General features: G+C 39.3%; 1 protein-coding gene across 1 annotated transcript in view; it reads left to right on the forward strand.

The window, feature by feature from the left end:
- greb1l (GREB1 like retinoic acid receptor coactivator) overlaps positions 1-20718 on the forward strand; it is a 57047-nt gene that overhangs the window by 23412 nt on the left and 12917 nt on the right. Inside the window, exons 2-20 of the mRNA XM_081373744.1 lie at positions 5332-5416; positions 6410-6569; positions 6769-6945; positions 8088-8264; positions 8553-8729; positions 9805-9927; positions 10476-10592; positions 11692-11832; positions 12064-12189; positions 12655-12795; positions 13536-13721; positions 14831-15133; positions 15630-15758; positions 17368-17502; positions 17651-17848; positions 18551-18731; positions 18828-19017; positions 20008-20144; positions 20313-20652. Of these exons, the coding sequence (XP_081229870.1) occupies positions 6413-6569; positions 6769-6945; positions 8088-8264; positions 8553-8729; positions 9805-9927; positions 10476-10592; positions 11692-11832; positions 12064-12189; positions 12655-12795; positions 13536-13721; positions 14831-15133; positions 15630-15758; positions 17368-17502; positions 17651-17848; positions 18551-18731; positions 18828-19017; positions 20008-20144; positions 20313-20652 (3135 nt within the window). The 5' untranslated portion in view covers positions 5332-5416; positions 6410-6412. The remainder of the gene's footprint in view (positions 1-5331; positions 5417-6409; positions 6570-6768; positions 6946-8087; positions 8265-8552; positions 8730-9804; positions 9928-10475; positions 10593-11691; positions 11833-12063; positions 12190-12654; positions 12796-13535; positions 13722-14830; positions 15134-15629; positions 15759-17367; positions 17503-17650; positions 17849-18550; positions 18732-18827; positions 19018-20007; positions 20145-20312; positions 20653-20718) is intronic.

The raw sequence follows: 20718 nt of genomic DNA on the forward strand, positions 1-20718 counted from the left end.
AGAAGCCAGAAAACAAGAGTCATTAATTATGCTTTGGATTATCTGAGTATTTGTTGGTCCAGATTCAGATTAAGTTTCCTATATTTGGATTACATTTATCCAGTTGGAATTGGATTGAGCAGTTCTCTGAATAAAAGCCAGGAACAAAAGTCATACCACTAAAGCGTGGAATTTTTGCTTTAGTTGGCCTCAAACCAATTTAGATTAAGTAGCCCCTCTTGGATTATGTTTTCCTATTTGACCTGGGTTGGGTGTTTCTCCAGAAAGAAGCCAAGAATAAGTTAGGTTTCTAAAGACTTGAATTCTGTACTCATTAGTTCTGCTGTGGTTCACCTCAAACTGGGCTTTTGTTGGTCCAGAGATTCACCAAGTTGTATTAGTCTCAATGGATCTAAACAATGATGCTGTCTGTCTGGAATGACTGAGGCAGTTTTGCTGTACCTCAAGAGAATAGAGGGCTTCTCAAAAGGAAGTAGAAAACAAGACAAAGCAGAACTCCAGAAGATGTTGAAAGAGCTGCCACCACATGACTCATCTCTTCTCAGGTGGCAGTGGAAAAGATACTTCCCATTGTCAGTGCCCAGGGCTGGAGACTCAAAGCAGTGCTGAAGGATGGGCGAGAGGAGGGCCAGCTCACTCACTGACTCTTTTGTTCTTCCCACAAGCTCAATTGAGCAAAGGAAACCTCTGCTTTGCTCTCTTTCTCCTTTTCCAGTGACCTATTAAGGTCTGATTAAGGCCAGAAACTTGAATCATCTCTTCGGTTTCCTAGAAAATTGAACTTGTGCTGCATCTTCATATACTTTTTCTTTTTCTTTTTGAGATCTTGACAAAAAAGTCTGGCAAAGAGCCTGTCACAAAAAAGGGAAAGTTTCAGAAATCGAATATCAAGCATTTGTCGATCACAAATCCTTATGCATTTGGGGACATTGTGTGGTCCAAATGGTATCTGAAGGAGAAACCTTGCAATTAAAATAAACAATGTTTAGACAAAGCCTCCAGATTAGCTGGAATGACAGCATTAATGACTCTGGGGGGCTAATAAAGCCCTCTGAGGGTGGGATGTCATTGTTTAAAGCTGACTCCCATACTGCTTTAGACCCTATCTACTAATTCTTATTAGGGTGAGAAGAAGTATATGGCTTAATTTAGACCAACTGTTGTGTCTTTGCTACAACAAGAATTGTGACACCAGAATAAACTAATTTACTGTACAGTCTGATCAAAAATTATCTACAATTCAGTCTACAAAAACTGCAGAACAATACCATTTTTTTACCACATTGTGTACATTTCCTGCAAGGTTATTTTTAAATGTTTTTCAGTTTTTTTTTGTACCAAGTGCTTGCCTCTAATGCATTGGTTTGTGGACATGGCTGTTTTGTTGTTTGCTTGACAAATTCTTTGTGTCTTTAACTTTGACAAATGCATTACACTGGTGTGGTTCTCAGCACACTCTTTGAACCATTGCGTCAAGTCACCTTTTTGTTCCATGGACAAGGCTGTTATTAATTATTAACAAATCCTACTACATGCTGCAGACAAAATAGGATCTCGGTTGTGTTGATTAAATCTACTGTGTATATTTACCCTTTAAAGTCATCTGATAGGGTCGGACTGATGAAACTTGATGTAACACTTTTATGTCAGAATAGGGCGAGATTATTGTTAAGATCCATGATGAGTAGTAATGAACCAGCTCACAAATGGAGCAGTACTGTTTTATTTAAACACCACCAATTACTGTTCCTGTTTTCAGAGGTCCCGAAAGAGGGTCATCTGAGTCACAATATTTTGCTATTATCTTGCGAGATAAGAAGAGAGATGGAGTCATTGTTAGAGAGAGCCTGAAGCACCAGGGGAACCCGATCCTCCTGTATTTGCGTTCAAATCTCCTCCACTTCCTCTGAGCCACTTCTCTGTGGCACGCGGTAGGAAATGATCAGTCCAGTAAAGTGCAAACCATCAATCTCCCATCAAGTTATTTTGACCAGATGAGTCCTCTCCATTCGGCTATTTACAATGGGCCTGAATTCTCAGTTAATCGTCAACCTCCAGTGAGGGGAGGGCCGTGAGTTCAGGCAAGGCTGACGGACAAACTGTGGATTGACCCCACATTCTTTAGCAAGTGTCCCTAGTTTGCCATTGGTGTGCCCTATCAGTAAAATAACCCCAATAAAACAGGGAGTGGCAGAAGGGGAAGAAAACGATCCTTTGCTTTACGTCGTACCCCCATCTGCGAGCATGGCACTTAGCAGTCTCCGGTGTCATGTTGAGAGAGGGGCATCTGCGCATCGTGCGTGGCGAGCACAGCACGCGTGTGGCGTGCGGAGGCGTCTCGCCTCTATTGTGACACGCTCGCCGGTATGGTCATCTCCACAACAGCATCTGTCACCTTAGGGGGTCAGCAAGGGCCAAGATGAATGAGTCCTGAGAGAATGCCCCTCTCGCCCCACAGAGCAAATGGCCAAGAAGAAGGAGGGGGCAAGGGGAACGGGGGGAGGGCCTGCTGATTGTGTATGTGAGAGTTGGAGGGTTTGTGTATCCAGAGCCACTGAGTGCAGGACAGAGAGGTTGGCTCCACTGGAGTTCCTGGAATCCTTCTTTGCTGCCCCGATTCAGGACTATAATGACCAGGGAGCTGCTAGCTCGCAACAAGGACAAGGAATACTGTCACGTCTCGCTCAGCCTTGATGCTGCTTTTGGATATCCAAAGGAGTTTTGCTGAAATAGGCTGTGTTTTAGTGGTCTTCTTTAAGGTCTTCAGTGGGACTCGTTGAGGCACACTCCACACCCCAGCTGCTTATGAAAGGTACAGAAGCGTCATGTTAGATTATTTGACACTCGCCGTCTCCTGCTAACATGGTGTCAATGGCCATGGCTTTTAGCGCCCCATTTATTTAAAGATATTTGCATTTTTGCATTGGCTAATCTGTCCCATCCCCCCTGAAGTTTTGCCTTTTATACTGTCTGCCCTTTAGTGAATATCTCTTTAGCTAATGTAAAATAAACTAAGTGTGAATTGGACAGTCATGAGGGCTAAGTCAAACTTTAAGAAGTAGAGTGTTACTTTTATGTTTAGATGTACATAAAAACATGAATCATTGAAATCATGCAATTGTGTGTTGCTTGAATGTATTGTTTTTAATCTGTATGTTTGTACTTTACATTTTCATCAGGATTTTTTTTTTTTTAACAAAAAGTAGAATTTGTTCATTGAAAGTTCATTGAAAGCTAGCTCTCCTCTCCCATTGTCAGCAGTTTAATGTAATTATGCAGATAAGGGAGGAAACAAAAGAGGGAGTGGATTGAGAGAAAGGCCTTTTGAGGTACAGTGCAGTGTGGGACTGTAACCACATTTACTGCCATATGTGGCACATTTCATTTAAACCTTTTATTTGACCTCCACCTACTTTAGAAATATATTAGAAATAAAACAACACTCTCCCATCATGTTCAGGTACTGATGCCAAAAGCTTTTACAAGAATAATAAATGAAAGGTCTGCACTCTGAAAAAGTCATGTTTTTATTAATAATAGGACCTTTTAAATGAACATATTAAAATCTACTTCACAAAGTTAGGTCAAAAAACAAATGCATCAGTCTACATGTGGCACCCAAATAGTAGTCTGAAATCTACACTTGTTGCGTCTATTGGAGCACAATGTTTTAAATTTGTTAATCTGTGACAAAACAAACTTTACCAGCAAAGCAAATTAACTTTTGAAGCTTTGCATAATTATGTCTGCGGTTTGTTTTGTTTGGGCTTCCTAAGATATGTTTCCCTTCTTGGCTATTTCAAGATCCCCTTGTTTGTATTTATAGAGCTTTTGAATTCTTTATTTGGTATTGGACCATCTTGCAACACACTATTTGAATCACATTAAGTCCTTGGTTGTCGGTAAACTCGTTTTGCTGAGAGAAAGAACGTAGCCTATACATTCAAAGTGTCATTAGCAGAAGCACGAGTTCATTAGCAGTTTTTAGCAGAATTTAACTAAATTAATTCTCTTCAATTTCTTGTAATTTCTTGGTTCTATTTTTAAATTTAAATATGTGTCTTGACAGTTTTGCATTTTGCATTGTAAGGATAATCAGATAAAATTAGAAAGCAAATTGAAAACATATATGGAAGCAGTAAGAGGTGACTTGAGCTGAAACAGCTCTTGGCCTAAAGGCAGGGCTCTCTACAGGCTTGTCCACATTAGCATTTAACACCCCTAAATGTCATTAGCAGTCAAACTGGACCCCGAGAGCCCTGAAGGCAGGACAGAACTATGCTTAGGCACTTTAATTTGCCTCTGTTTACCATAGTACCAAGATGAGTGATTAGCTGAAACTTGGCCCAACAGGCCTCCACTGAGTGTGCAATTTGTTGTCCACATAAACCATGCATTATCCTACCAACAGTTTGCCATGTTAATCGTGGTTTTCTTTGCTTTTATCAAAAAAACTGATCCAAATCCATTGTGGATTCTTATAGAGGAAGGTTTTTCAAGTGGATCTGATGGTAATGTGCCTCTTAGGACTGCAATCTCAATTAGATCTAATTTTCTTGGTAATCATTCACAAAGCACTTATTTTTCAAATAAGTACAGACATAAAATATATTAATTGTAATGATATTTATTTTGAGACAAATCCTGGTGTCACTTGGTTGAGGTATATTTAAAAACAAATCAGTTTTGTAACCTAGATTTTAAAAACTAATCATAGAAATCCCCCATATATAGTTTATTTTCTGATTTTCAAAAGTGTGCAGGTCATATATTCTTTGCAAATTCAGGAGACTCTTGACAGAAGTATTTACCTGATTGATTGATGGCTTTACTGCATTTCACTCTTGTTTTAACCAGGCCAAAAGAACAAAACATGTCCCATCAGTCTTTGTGTAAGCCTGGAAGTAAGAGACGTGAAGTTCCTTTCCCCTATGCGTTCCACAAACATTCCCTTGAGGTCATAGTGTCATATAACTCATCCCTCAGTGTTATCAGTTAACAGCTACATATGTTGAAGATCACTGCAATCTGTTCTACTTTACAAACAACTGTCTGATCTGAGATGATGCATGGATTAATACTCACTACAAATTATTCTTATTGATTTATACCATAATACATTTTTCAATCATTGCATTTAAATCAAAATATTCCCAAGATCTAATGCTGCAATATTTGCAATGCGCAGTTCAAGTATCAAATCTCTCGTGCATTTTGGCTTTGTTTTCCCAATATATAAATAACAAGTTATGTACCATATGTTCATTTATATGGTATTTATACTGTAAATGAAACTTGCCTTGTGTCTGACCATTTGCCATATGTCTGTAGGTGCAGGAGTACTGTGGTTAAACTTTGATATACCATGGAGAAGAGGTGATCCTGTCCTTCTACTGCTAAAGAAATATAATCAAAGGTACAGTGGTTTCCTTCACTATGATAACAGCAAATTAAAATTGTCCAAATGTGATGTTTTGTATGTTGTTGCAGTTCTATACAAGTAGTTAATTATCAAATATGAGGGCTGTCGTTCTTTGAGGGTTTTTATGTGAACTCTTTGGCCCTGCTGAGTCACTGATGGTGACAAACTCATTAGTCATAATTTGCTGTCTTGATTGTCGTCCAGATCACAAACAGAAACAGAGCTTTTGTTGTAAAGGATATGCAATCAGAAGTGCAAATGAAAGCGTCAATGCAGAGCAGATGGTCTAACAGATGTCATGGTTATACCTGATGTGTAGCTCAAGGGTAAAAGTAGCTGGTTACATGCTAACAGCTGTATTACATGACAGATTGTTATGGACTACTTTTAATAAATGGGTACAGTTATTAATTATTTTTATTAAAATATGTATTTCATGTCTCTCTGGTGTACCTAATTGTTATTGGTCAGCTGTGCCGATCTTCAGTGAAATATCTCTGGTTTAACAGTTAGCTTAATTAGTTCTAAATAAACCCTTTAAAGGCTATGTAAGACCCTTCAGATTAGCATTAAGGACTTGATGATCCCATCAGAGTTTTGTGTTAATAATGACTTACTGACAGGACAATTTTCCTTGCTTTTCTTTAGTTGATTCATCATTTTATATTTAAGTATGTCTGAACAAAAACAATTCAGAGTCTGCAGAAAAGTCCTAATGATGGTTGTTTTAGGGACGGATTCAAGGGCTATTCTACAAAAGACTAAAATAGCCTTATTGTGGGTGGCATTGAAATCTCCTCCACTCAGTCCATCAGAACATTACATTAATGTCTCCTTCCCTCTCATCTTCCTTATAAATGGAATCCCTTGAAGATATTAAAATGTTCTTCTTTTCGAGTTCAAAACAAAACTGAACCAATCGTGATGTGTGTGTATGTGGTGTTTATATAAGACAGATTTAAACAAAATGAGTACGTTTCATTTCAGATCATGGGGAATTCATACGCAGGGCAGCTAAAATCTGCCCGCTTTGAAGAAGCTCTACACAACTCTATAGAGGCTTCATTAAGATCGAGCAGTGGTGATCCACAGCCTGTTTTCACACAGCTGTATCTCGAGCCCGATCAGTATTCTGGAAACCTGGAAGGTAAACAAGTACCATCAAATAGTTTACCTTCGCATGAATTGATCATGATTTGGTATTAGAGCTTATTTGGCCAATTTTTTGAAAATCCTCTCCTTAAAAAATACAATTACATTCATTAAAAAGCTCATATGTATGTACGTGTGTGTGTGTGTATATATGTAAAGCAATAGCACACCTGTTTCCTGGTTCTGCCCTCCAGATATTAAGCCCAAAATAAACCTGAGTCTGAGGTCCGACCCACCCAGCCATGTGCTGGTGAACTGCCAGTCCTCCAATTCCGTTGATGATATGGATGAGGAGGAAGATTCAGACACTAGCAGTCCACCGTTGCCTTACCTGCAGGGACCTCCTCCTGATGGCTGCTGCACTGTTGATGGTAAAAACAGTTGTCATAATTTACTCACCACCCTCATGTTGTTCCAAACCCATATGACCTTCTTTATCGACCTAATTTTTTAATGTAAGAGTAGGTGTGGCCATTTTTAAATTGAATGTGCAAGGCTGTCATCGGTGCCACTTCCAGTTATGTTAGCTGTGTACAATGTTAGTCTGTTATGCTGCTTGATATTGCAAACTAGTGATATTGGACTAAAGCCCGATGTCAAAGAACTAGTGGTGATGAAAGCCGAATGTATTGTCGCCTCTTGCCAAAAAGCTGTGCTTGAACACACCAAAATGACTAGAGGCGACTGTGAACTAGCTTGTGTGTTCTGCGCCTGCGTATACGTAAATATCTGTCTATATCAGCAGGTATCAGTAGTCTATTTCCATCATTCAAAAAGGGAAACCAAAACTAGAACTGCAGATATACAAACCGTGAACAAAGCAGCGCTTGCTTACCATTTTGAATATCAATCATGCTGATCACTTACTTCATTTCAGTCGGCTCTTGTTATTATGAAAATATTCCTGCATTTGAATGCTCAGTTGATGTAAAATAGTCACAGCCTTCTGTCTGTACGGTCTTGACTTCTGTGCTCGCTTTCGTCCTTTTCACTTTTATTCTTGTGCGCTGACTCGTTCGCTAACAGCCAAACAGTGATCTCTCTCTCACCAATGGCCCGACAACGATTCTATATGCTGAATCGGCCCAAAAACCAGACGGCGTCTGACTAGAGACAACAGTGCAGAACACAACGGAAAACTAAGCCGACAGACGCTCAAAAACGGCCTGAAGGCTTGATGTGTCCCGGCCTTAAAAAAACAAACCCACAGCAACAGTGTAAAAGTAGCCCAATTCCACGGGAAAACCGTGGACTGGGCAACACTGAATTAAAAGTACCATAACCGTAGGCCATATATTCCAGGTCTTCTGAAGCCCTACGAAAGCGGGGTGTTATGAACAGAGCAAACTGCCAAAGTGTCAAGTCAGTGTCAAGGTGAAATGTGTGGTAATGACGTTGCAAGACTTGAGACAGTGGCATTGAAACATTGTGCAAACCGTGAATCATCGTGCATTTAGCTACATCAACAAGGCCGGTCTTCATTAAATCGCTGACTCAAGTCATTTGTGTCCAGGTTTCTGTCAAGCAGGAAAGGATCTACGCCTGGTTTCCATGGCAACAGAGTCTGTCGAGGTTCCCGCAGGGTTTGAGCTGGTTGGTGCCAAATCGCCCAGCATCCCAGAGCACATCCTCGTCTGTGCAGTGGACAAGCGCTTCCTGCCAGATGAGAATGGGAAAAATGCACTTTTAGGTTGGTGATCCAATACAATTTCATGACCTACTTCAGTAGGATGAAGTTAATAAGAAATTTATCCTACAAATCTCATTGTGCCTGTGAAATGTTATGAAACTAGGCCATTCAGAACTCATTTGATATTTAGTATATAGTTGGATTTTGGACTAAAGATGGGTGATTTATCATTTGATTGCCTGTTACAGTGATACAGTGGAGATGTTGATCAAAAACTTTTCAAAGTTGGCTGCGTAGTCTTTCAGTCTTACACGGCACATAGTGATGTATGTTTTTGTATTTATGCAGGGTTTTCAGGGAACTGTGTAGGCTGTGGTGAGAAAGGTTTCCGCTACTTCACCGAGTTTTCCAACCACATTAACCTGAAGTTATCCACTCAGCCGAAGAAGCAGAAGCACTTAAAGTACTACCTGGTGAAGAACTCTCAGGGTGCTCTGTGCAAGGGAGCCCTCATCTGCTGGAAAGGTACCACAGGCGTTTGCAAAACGTTGCATGGCACAGATAATGTGTGATGCATCATTTAAATGTAGTTTTAAATTCACATGATTAACTGCGTCCGAGGATAGTTTACTTCGCAAATAGATTAAGTTAAGGTTGTATTTAAAGATAATTTCCTAATTATTTGCATTTTTAAATATTAAATAAGCTCAAATATTGAAGTAAAAAATGTATTAAATGTAATGTAATTTAATTTAAATGATCATTTAAATGACTTATTTAATTGCCAATTCAAATTTATTTACATTTGTTTTATTTCCAAATTAATAAACTGATAATGGATTATTTCTCAAGATATTAAGATATTGTATTTAAGGATAAATCTTTCTTAATTACATTTTTTATTAAATATTTTGCTTAAATTTTGCAAATTAAATTAATAGAGTGGTGCAGGTATGACGTCAGAACCCAGAAGTTTAATTCGCCACTGATTCCTACCATAACTTGATGATACTTTGACATTTTGTTCTACAACGTACACTCACACACCAAGCTGTCTTATCTAAATACTTATTTATAAACGTAAATTTTCAAAAAACTGTTTCAAAATTCGCATTTTCACTATGGGTGTGTGTAATTTACGTTGTAGAACAAAAACGTCTAAGTAAAGTCAAGTTATGACCTTATTTTACACACAAATCACATAAATCGAAAACCACTATAAAAAAAAACCATATGAAAATCTCAAATGAACCAGCGACGAATTTGACTTCCGGGTTCTGACATCATACCTGCACCTCTCTATTGAAAAGTAAAGTTCATTAAAGTTATTACAAAGTTCATTTAAATATCTATTTAATTGCCAATTCGTATTTTATTTCAAATTGATACTTTGATAATAATGATTTCTTCCTTAGAAATTACAGAAAAATATACAGTTTGAATTGGAAAAATAGGCCCTGAAATGATCTGCAGCTTATACCAGACCCGTAACAAAGAAAAAAAATACATAAAGTTGTTACTGAACCTCTTTGATTCGACAGAGAAGGATGGTTCACTCGACATTAACTGAGAATTTAAAAATAAATGTTTTATTTCACAGATTGTAAGACACGGCCATTCTCAGGCAGTGCTTCTTCATCCAAGCCTAGTTCTTCATCCTCACTAAGCAGCAAAGAAAATGGAGACACAAACGGCCACAGCCCATCTCCCTTCCCCCTCTCAGGTGAGTGTAGGTGTGGACCATCACATATTGTGTGTCACAGTCTTCTAAAAGCTCTCTAGTATTTAAAAAAAGGATGAAAACACTCATAGGAGGTCCAGTGTAAGACAACACATGCTGCATCTGTCCAAGGGAGAATGTCCATCTTCTGTTGGTTTCTGCTTAGTCCTGCATGCACAGAGGTCATGTTCTGGGGGAGGGTACGTACGGGGGTGGGGGCTTAAACCTGGGGGGGGCTACTCAGCATTTGGTGACATCTGGCTGGAGGCCACACAGTGTTTACCCAACAGTGTTTGGTGAAAGAAAGCAAGTCATTGTCTCATTCTTCCTCACAACACCATTCAGAGGGCCGGGCAGCTGGCCACAGAGTGCGTCCATTAGTGACGATAACAGTCTTTTACAATACAAAAAATAAGAGAAGTGCTTATTATTGAAACCAAATGTAACGGATTTTGGTCTTTCATCTAAATTATGCGCAATATCTTCTTAATTTCCCATTTGCAGTAAAAAAGTAAAGCTGCATTCATAATAAGTTGTTCTTTGATCCACAGACTCGCCTCCTGCCCGCTTGCAATCTGGCTCATCCTCAGGGATTTTTGGACCCCCAGAGTTGGGCTTCCTCAAACCGCTGAACACGCCGACTCACGGGACCAAGACATTACCGATCGGTACCAGATATTTGTCCTCATTTTGAATTTAAAGTAGCATTGATTGCTCATAATACAAAGCTAAAAAGCCATAAATGCAAGTACTATTTGCTTTTGAATCGTTCAACGCAAGCAGTTGTTACAATGATTTTGAGGGGTTAGTAATTTAGTCAGTAGAATTTGGCAATTCAGTGTGCTTGTTAATTGGGGGTGTTTGCTAAAGAAAACATCAATGTGTCACGATTTTTCATGCTTTGCATTAGAGATTTGAACAAACCACACTGTACATTCAGCCTTAGCATTAAGCAGCCGCCTAATTATGGTCAACTTCGTGGCTCAAATGTTGTTAGCTGCTTCATTGTTTGTTTTTCTCCGCAAAAGGACAGAATTAATGAAGGTCATTTGTATTGGCTGCATTTGCAAACACATACACACTCACACACACACTCACACACTCCAAAATGATCAATATAAGACCAGAATTCTGTATTAAGAGTTTTAATGTCACCCCACGTTTCAAATTCCCTGTGATTGACGTTTAACTCATATGTGTTCTATTTGTGTATGTGTCGGGAATATTAGATGTAAAAGTAGCCCAGCAGTTCATTATCAATATGCCATCAGTTAAAGGAAATCAATAAACTGTGCTCCCCAGGACCCATTCTCCTTTAGAAATGAGCGAGAATGCTTTCCTCTCCCTATTGAGATTGTGTGCTTGTGTGCAGGTTGGGGAGTTTGCATATTGTTTCACCAGAAAAGTGGACAATAGTCAGTGATGTGTAAAACATCACACCCCTCAGGGCAATTGTGAAATTCTTCAATGCATTTTAGTCAGAATAGTTTTTCAAGATTTTAACAAAACACTTTTAAATATGTTTAGTCTATATCCTAAGTAGGTATGATTTGTGTGTATGTATATATATGTATATATATAGCTGCAAAAATAAATATTCAGATATAAATCAGTTAATTAAATTGTAATAATATTTCACAATATTACTGTTTTTACTGTTTTGGATCAAATAGATGCAGCCTTGATGAGCATAAAATCTTGAATGGTAGAGTGTTTATATTTTCTTCCCACTGTTTCTTTAATTCCCAACATGTATTCGTTGTTCAGTTCCCACTGCCCTCCGAGTAAACGGTCTAACTAATGGTCTGAGTATGGACGGGCGGTCCAGTCTACTGAGCCCCCCTCATACAAGCCCACTCGCCACACCTAATCATGGCTATAGGGCCACAGAACCTGGAGACAGTCCAGGTAAGCATTAAACCAGCCAATCACAATGCTGCCTCATGCATGTCATTAGTGGTCAAATCATCTGGCCAATACACAACAGCTATAGTCTATTTTAACTCATCAGATGTTTTTAGAAGGCATCTTCAAATGTTTACGCTATGCAATTTGCATTAGTCAAAATATAAAATGAAATGATTATCTGTGGTGATAACAAACATTTTCGATTCTATATCTGCTCTTTTTTTTTTGCAGCATCCTCTGCTATGGCATCAGGTCCGCCCAAAAAGCGCCACCGTAGCTGGCACCCCGCCTCTCTAGTGCCCGTCCCAGCCACGGCTGTTCCTGTGCCTGCTATCCGACCGCTGACGTGCAGCTCTGGTGGGTCCGACCTAATCATACTCAGCCTTGTTTATTTGTTGTTATTCTTTTTTTATGCTGGTTGTCTGCAGTCAGTTCATCCTATCTGTTTATGCGTGTCCCAGAGCAGGAAACAGCCTTGAATTTGATTACCTTGACATGACATATTCCATCCACAAGGTTGATTTATTCATTGTTTCCGTAAAAATAGGGGTGAAAGGTCATGCTAAATGAGTCCCTGAACTGTTTAGCAGCTTGAAGGGTTTATGCCTTGAAACAGCTGAAGGAGTGGAGCTTGGAGATCCTGTAGCTTAGTTGCCTTGTCCTCAGCATTGATTGGAGTGTCTCCATTAACAAAGCTTAACAAAGAGAGGCTGAAGAGATCCGTCCAAAATAGTATTAGGTTTCCACAATGGCTTGACAGCACATGCTATATGTTCCATTAATAAAAATGCATACATTTAACGTTTTGCTCCTTCATTCCAGGTTCTTTACTGTCCCTGTCCAATCAACAGCCTCCATCAGTGTCAGGGGTCATACAACCCCAACCAATCACAGCAGGAGAAACTGTCATCATTCCTGACAACCTTCTGAACTCCTCCGGGGTCCGGCCAGTCCTTCTCATTGGTTAGTGCTCTGTCATCAAAACATTCTTATAAAAAATAATAATTTTTGAATTAATATTTTGATATTTTTAGTGGGTATAAAGTAAAAATGTCAGTGTGATGCAACTGTCCTAATATCATTATAAAAAGAATGAAATTCTTGAAAGGAAAATCTTATAAAGCAGGAAATCTATATCTTATTAAGTAGGCATTATTTCTCATTATACCATGGTCTGGGTGAATACTCGATTCTGATTGGCTGCAGGGTGTCCATTAAAAAGTGATAGAGGACACCTAGTAAATAAACCGTCAGGCGTAACCAGGGAAACCAAGTTATTTTTTGTAAAAACTTTAGATTGCGATTGTAAAACTAATTAAAATATAAACTAATGTTTTAAAAATGTGTTATCTGGCAAGTGACCATGGTATAAGCGGGTTAATGCCCTTCGAAGTGTCCATTGTCAGGTATTAATGGACCTCCGCTGCGCGTCGGACGGTTCACGCCTCGCCGTCGTCCATTAATACCTGACAATGGACACCTCGTCGGGCATTAACCCTTACTTATTTCTAATTTCTGTTGATCAAGCATGATCTGAAATAAGAAATAATAATTCATGATATCTTCACATCCAGGCCAGTTTTACAGAAATGAGTTCATCACAGCAGCACACAATATAACCAGATCTCTCAAGTTCTTCTTTGTCCCTCATAACTGTTTGGATGTGTGTGTGACCGCATGGTTTGTTTGAATATCTTCTCCAGGTCAAGGCACTTTACCGTACTTCTTTGGCAATGTGGGTGATCTGGTGGTGAGCCCCCTGCTGGTGAGCTGCTATAAGGGCAGAGAGCTCAATGAGAAGACCCTCGCCAGTCTGGGCATGTCAGCAAACCAGTTACTCACCACAGAGACCATGATACTGCTCACACTTCAATATCTTGCTCGACTTGGTAAGTAATACTGACATACCTATCAGAACACAGATAATCATTTTTGAAAATAAGTTTTAAAGGGGTCATGATATAAGAAATCAAATTTGCCTTTTTTGTCGTTTTGATATTGCGGGTTCTATGACATCACACGGGCTAATAAATTTGCATTTGACTGCCTCCTGAACAAGACATTGATGAATAGTTAGTTATACATCATCGCACCGCCCACTGGCATTCATTTGCCTAAACTAGATGGGAGCGTTGTAGAAAAGCAAAAAGAACCCATTATAATCACTGACGCTGTCTACACTGGATACAGTATACAGATGTGCATTCAGTCTCTGACACACTCCACTCACACCTGAGTCTGTAGACAACAGGACAAATGGAAGAGAGTGAAAGAACTTTCGCTTTGACGCGTCTAATTTAAACATCTGGTTTGCGTCTCTGTACAGACTTCAGAAGGATCCAAGTGTCAGAAACAAGTGCATCGGAAACAAGTGGATGGTTTATTTTAATGCCATCCCGGATCGTGTCGGTGGAATTTATGTTTGTCCGGAGCATTTTGTTTGAGGCATAGCGTAATGGAGAGTTCGCAAAAAAACTTTTGTTGACGGATTAAACAGTCAGCTGTACTGGATCTGACAGCAGCTGCATCACAAACCATAAGTTAGATGATTTGTCTGTAAAATGACGGTTTTATATGGATAATGTTTTTAAAACACTTACTCACATAGCGAGTGGGCATTGATAACGTTTCCTATGCAGTGATGTTAGCCAATCATAACCATGTCTGTTTACTGACAAGCCTTAAAGGAGCCATCCCTTAAAAACAAATCCTTTCAGAGGGTCAGGATGAAGGTTTTCCTGCTTAAATATTTGTTTTGCTTTTTTATGTGCAAAAAACTTTATTAACATTATAAGTGAACCTCAAGGAAGATATTAATAATAATAAAACAAATCCATGTCATGACCCTTTAATGCATTAGTAACGTGAAATGATGCATGGATTGAGTGCACAGCTTGTTGAATACCTTATTTTAAATGCGTCAAGATCAAGTATTATAGAAGAGCAATGCGTACTTGCTTTATAATGAATGTTATTTATTTTTCTGTCTTTAATGTAGGTACGGAGCAGATCCCGTTACGGGAAGAGTTTGAGCAGATCGTGTTGAAGGCCATGCTGTGCGGCCCGACCGGCCCTTCCATGTCGCCCTCCCAGCTGCCCTGGTTAGCTCGAATGGAGGCCAGTGTGTCAGGAGGCAGTGTTCAGGTGCTGGCCACCCACGGCTCCCTAGGGGAGGGCATCTCTGAGTCGCTGCGCTCTCTGAGTGAAACACCACCGCAGCAGCAGCAGTGTCTGCCCAACTATGTGCTCATTATCTGCACCACCAAAAGTGGAGTAAATGAGTTCTGTGTGCTCGTGTTGGGTAAGTTCTGCTGCTCTCAGAGACTTCATTCTTAGTTCATAGTTTCACTTTTGTCCATTTATGAACTTTGTATCATATAAGAATGCCATTTAAAGGGATAGTTCACCCAAAAATAACAATTCTGTCATCATTTACTCACCCTCATGTCAATCCAAACCCATGTTCCGTTCATCTTCGGAACACAAAATTAAGATATTTTTAATGAAATCTGAGAGATCTCGTTATGAAGAGTTTTGGGTGAGTAGACTTTTAATGAAGGGACAAATTTTTTTATCAGATTTCATAAAAAATATCTTCATTTGTGTTCCGAAGATGAATGAAAGTCCTGTGGGTTTGAATATTTGAGTAAATAATGACAGAATTTTAATGTGTGGGTGAACTATCCCTTTAAGGAGTTTACACAGTGTCAGGTTGTGCATGAAAACGCATTCCATAAGCTATAAGTTTTGTTGTTGTTATTGTCTTATATGTGAACATGTGCTGTTGTTTTTCTTAGGTAAATATCAGTCTCGAGCCTTGGCTGAGAGCATGCTCACTACGAATGAGTTTCTGAAGGAGATCAGCTATGAGCTCATCACAGGGAAAGTTAGTGTGCTTGCCTCACACTTCCAAAGCACCTCATTAGGTGAGTCTCAGCCCACAAAATTTGCAGAATCCATCACATTTTCATCAACTTATCAGTGTCCTCTGTTCATAAATTAATTAAAAAATCTAGATGCAAGCAGCAATTTTGGGGTGAAGCACGTAAGTAGTCAGATATTTTAAACTGGAGTAGATTTGTGTGGTCATTGCGCCCTCTCTGGTGATTTTAGGAAGTATTTGAAAGGCTATAAGTTGACCATAACTTAGGATGAGTATCATGTTTTTCACCAAACGTAGCACGACCCAATGAATCAAGGAAAAAAACATGTTTCTAGACCACACTGTTCAAAATGTATAAACTGAAAGGTAAGTAAAATTTTAGATTGTTGATGTTAGTTATTGCACAGTGAAATGGACTCTTAGCAGCTGCACACTGCCGTTCAAAAGTTTGAGGTCGGTAAGATTTATTAATGTTTTTGAAAGAATTCTCTTATGTCCACAAAGGCTGCATTTATTTGATCAAAAATACAGTAATATTGAGAAATATTATTGCAATTTAAAATAAGTTTTTTTATCTGAAATATTTTAAAATGTAATTTATTCCTGTGCATTTTCAACAGTCATTACTATGGAAGCTTGTTTCCGCCACAGAATAAAACATTTTAAGAGATAATTGCGACTTTTTATCTCACAATTGCGAGTTTACATCTCGCAATTCTGACTTTATTTCTCAGAATTTCGAGATATAATGTCAGAATTGCGTGAAATAAAGTTGCAATTGCGTGATATGAAGTCAGAATTGCGAGACTTTTTTTCTCGCAATTGCGACTTTATATCACGTAATTCTGACTTTATAATACGCATTTAGGAGATATAAAGTCAGAATTGCATGATATAAAGTCGCAATTGCGTGTTATAAAGTCAGAATTGTGAGAAACTATTCTGAGGCAAAAAAAAAAAAGTCTGTCTTTTTTTCCCCCTTAGAATTGGACTTTATATCTCACAATTGTGAGTTTATATCTCACAATTCTGAGAAAATATGTCAGAATTGCAAGATATAAACTCGCAATTGCGTGTTATAAAGTCAGAATTGCGTGATATAAAGTCGCAATTGCGAGAAAAAAAGTCAGAATTCTGACTTTATAACACACAATTGCGACTTTATATCTCGCAATTCTGACTTTATATCTCGCAATTCTGACTTTATAACACGCAATTGTGACTTTATTTCACGCAATTCTGACTTTATATCTCGCAATTCTGACTTTATAACACGCAATTGCGACTTTATATCTCGCAATTCTGACTTTATAACACGCAATTGCGACTTTATTTCACGCAATTCTGACTTTGTATCTCGCAATTCTGAGAAAAAAAGTCACAATTATCATTAAAAAATTTTAATTTTGTGGCGGAAACAAGCTTCCATACATTACAGTGAAATCATTCTAATATGCTGATTTGGTGCTAAAAAAAACATTTCTTTATTAATATCATCAAATAGTTGTGCCACTTGATATTTTTGTGGAAACCATTATATGTTTTTTCAGGATTCTTTGAAAAAATTTTTGTTAGTTTTGACCTCAAACTTTTGAAAGGGAGTATGTGAATGTGTCTTCTTTATTCATTTCAAATTGATTGTGGTGTTACAGGCGACAACATGGACAAACAGCTGGTTCGGTACCAGCGTAAACGCAAAGACCGGGTGGTTCAGCCCTTTCAGGGACATCTCACCGAATACATCCACTCCCAAGAGGCTGCAGCCATGATACCAGAATCAGGGCCAGGTGAGCCTTTGCTCTCTCCCTATGTCTCAGAGTATTAATTTGGTTGTCCAGATTCAATGGGGGACCAAATGAATGTTTGACTCATTTGCGCTTTCATCTGGACACCGAAATCTTGGAAATGCTGCTTGACTTTTGATGTGTGTTACAGATCTTCTGAGTGATGGCTTTCAGATACACCCTCCTCAGCTGAGCGTTGCACGCAGCCTTTTGTCGCAGGTGTGTGCTATCGCTGACTCAGGGAGCCAGAGCTTAGATCTGGGCCGTTTCTGCAAGGTAGACTTCCTGATTCTGGTGCCGCCCTCCCACGTCCTGGTTCACCAAACCGTCCAGCGAATACGACTATCAGGTACGTCACAGCAGAAGAGACCAGATAGCTGATTTTATCTCTTTCCCCGCCAACGTTTTATTTTTATTTTTAGTTGACTGTCAGTGTCAGAATTTTTTATCCTTTTCACAAAAAATTCTGAACAATCTGAACATTCAGTATGTCAAAATAAAGACAAGATTAATTCATAAGTCATTAAGTCATAATTAAACAAGAAAACCCATCTCAGCTTCATGCATTGTTTTTATCAACACTTGAATGTGAGAAAGTTTCATAAAAAAGCAACATTTTCAAAAAGCTGAGAAAATCGAGTTTTTGTCAAAGACTACATCCGGATCGGATTCAGAACACCCTCAAAGCTTCACAGTCATGTACTTCTTCCTGGATCGACTTTTCATTCGGTAACGTGAGGCATTTTTGATTTATATGTTTTTGAATGTTTGATAATCGCATTAGCTTACATCACGCACCTTACCGAATAACAGTGAAAACATGGATTGCTGGAAAAGTCCTTAATGGCAGGGAAGCGTTCTGTCATAAATGAAAGAAAATCTTGTCAATGGTCGGTAAAGAGTTAAGCAATATTCCACTTGTTTTCAATGTCAAGAGTTTAAAAAAAAACAAAAAAAACATTGAAAGAACATTTTCAAAAACCTTGCCAGGAAAGGTAATGTGTCATGGCAATAATATTGTTCATTGTTGTTGTCTTTGTGTCTTTGCTAGGCGTCCTGATAGATCTGGGTATAGAGGACGCTTCATTTGCCCTACAGAAGTCTGATAAGTATGTGGTGCGTCTGGACGCGGAGGTCCACACAAAAATGGAGGCCTTCATGAAGAAGGTCAAGCAGAACCCTTATACGCTCTTCGTCCTTATTCACGACAACTCGCACGTCGACCTGACCAGGTGAGATACATAACTACGTGGTTTGTAGTAAGATCTGTCAGAAAAGTCACTGACAACATCTTAAGACCTTTTGTCTTTATTCTCTCTCTCCGCCAGCGCTCTGTCAGGGTCGGTTTGCCACGGGGAGCTGCAGGGATTGGCCGACCGCGTGGTGAACTGTCCAGAGGTTCTGGGAGCAATAAACTTGCTGGTGCTGCAGGTCAGCTGCTTCCCGTTCACCCTGCAGAGCCGTCAGTCACGCATCAGTACCCAGAATGAAGTGCACTGGCCCAATACTGAGATCCTGGTGAGTTTCTCTGACTCTGAGAAGATCTGTTAAGGAATTTATGGAGGAGAGATAAGATTTCAGACAAATCAGATGTTTGATGAGCATTGTAGAGCGTAAATGCATACATTACCATTGAAAAGTTTGCGGTCAGTAAGATTACAAAATATATATAATTCTGTAGGGATGAAAAGAGTCAAAAGATCAAAAGTGACAGTAAAGACATTTATAGTGCTACAAAAGATTTCTATTTCAAATAAATGCTGTTCTTTTGAATCAAAAGATTCTGAATTTTTTTTTTATTGTGGTTTCCACAAAAATATAAAGCAGCTCAACTGTTTTCAACACTGATAATAATAATAAATGTTTCTTGAGCAGTAAATCATCATATTAGAGTGATTTCTGAAGGATCATGTGACACTGAAGACTGGAGTAATGATGCTGAAAATTCAGCTTTGCAATCACAAAAATAACATTACATTTTATAATATATTAAAATAGAAAACAGTTATTGGTCAGTCAGTATGTTTTTTTTCTCAATAACTGATATTGAAACGTTAATCAATCTTAAATATGTGTTTACATACATATTTGTTGAGTTTTTTTTGGGGGGGGGGGGGGTATTTCAGGGGTATTTTCATAAAGGGTAAAAAGTGGCCATTAACGTTTATATTTCTTCACTCTTGATGCCTTTCCAGCACATTCTGTGCTCTGTGGTGAAGATTAGATCTCAGGAATTTCAGAAGCAAATTACAACACTCTTAAAAAATAAATCATTACTTAAGCAGCTTTTATCAAAATTCACATAATCCGTTAAGCAACTCGCAGAGCAATCAAATATTTAACACATTGCGGTATGATATTAATTCCCATTCATCAGATACATTATTGTTTTAATTCATAGATACATTAACAGCATCTTCAAGCAAGAGCTAAGTAAATCGAGAACACCATTGTTTGTGATTGTGCTCAGTAAACTAAAATGAAAAATTTTCTGTTTGCATGTAACAGCAGGGTGAGGCTTCTCCTAAGGACCTTGTCTACTTTGGGCTGAAGGACTACAGCAAGTCCTTACAGTGGGGAGTGGCAAGTCCAATCCTTCGATGTGACGACGCCTTTGAGCGGATGGTCAAAACCCTGCTGCAGAGGTCAGTCCGTTTTTCATATTCACACGGCTTAATCTTGTATGTCGAAAATAAAAATACAACAAAAAATGGTAATTTAAAGTGAATTACCTTCCCTTTTAACTGCTCGTTACACTGTAAACATGTCAGTGTAGAACCACGTTCAAGTTTATCCCTCCTCATTGTTTTCAGGCACCCGCATTTGCACAGTATGGTGATCCGCAGCTACCTGTTGATCCAGCAGTACACAGAGGCTCTGATGGCCCTCACAGCGGCCCCCTCACTGCGGGATCACGTGACCCCTCAGACGCTCGCCATGGTGGAGGATCTGCTGAGCGTGCCGGGCCGCAGCAGGCACGGTTGCGGGCACATGCTGCTGGTGCGGCTGCCCTCACTGCAGCTGGCACGGCTGGCGCAGGAGCGGCTGGAAGAGGCCCGGGACAAGCTGGGGCTACAGTACCGCTTTGCAGTGCTGCTGGGAAGCCCTGCTGCGGAGATCAGCCTGCCCGTCCACTTCTGTGCCCGCCTGCGGGTAAGAACCAGATCCCTGCATGCTCCTTCAAAATCTGCTCTCGGAAACTCCAAAAGTAATATGGAA

This window comes from Scardinius erythrophthalmus, assembly GCF_964197995.2.
Source record: "Scardinius erythrophthalmus genome assembly, chromosome: 9".
Classification (NCBI taxonomy): domain Eukaryota; kingdom Metazoa; phylum Chordata; class Actinopteri; order Cypriniformes; family Leuciscidae; genus Scardinius; species Scardinius erythrophthalmus.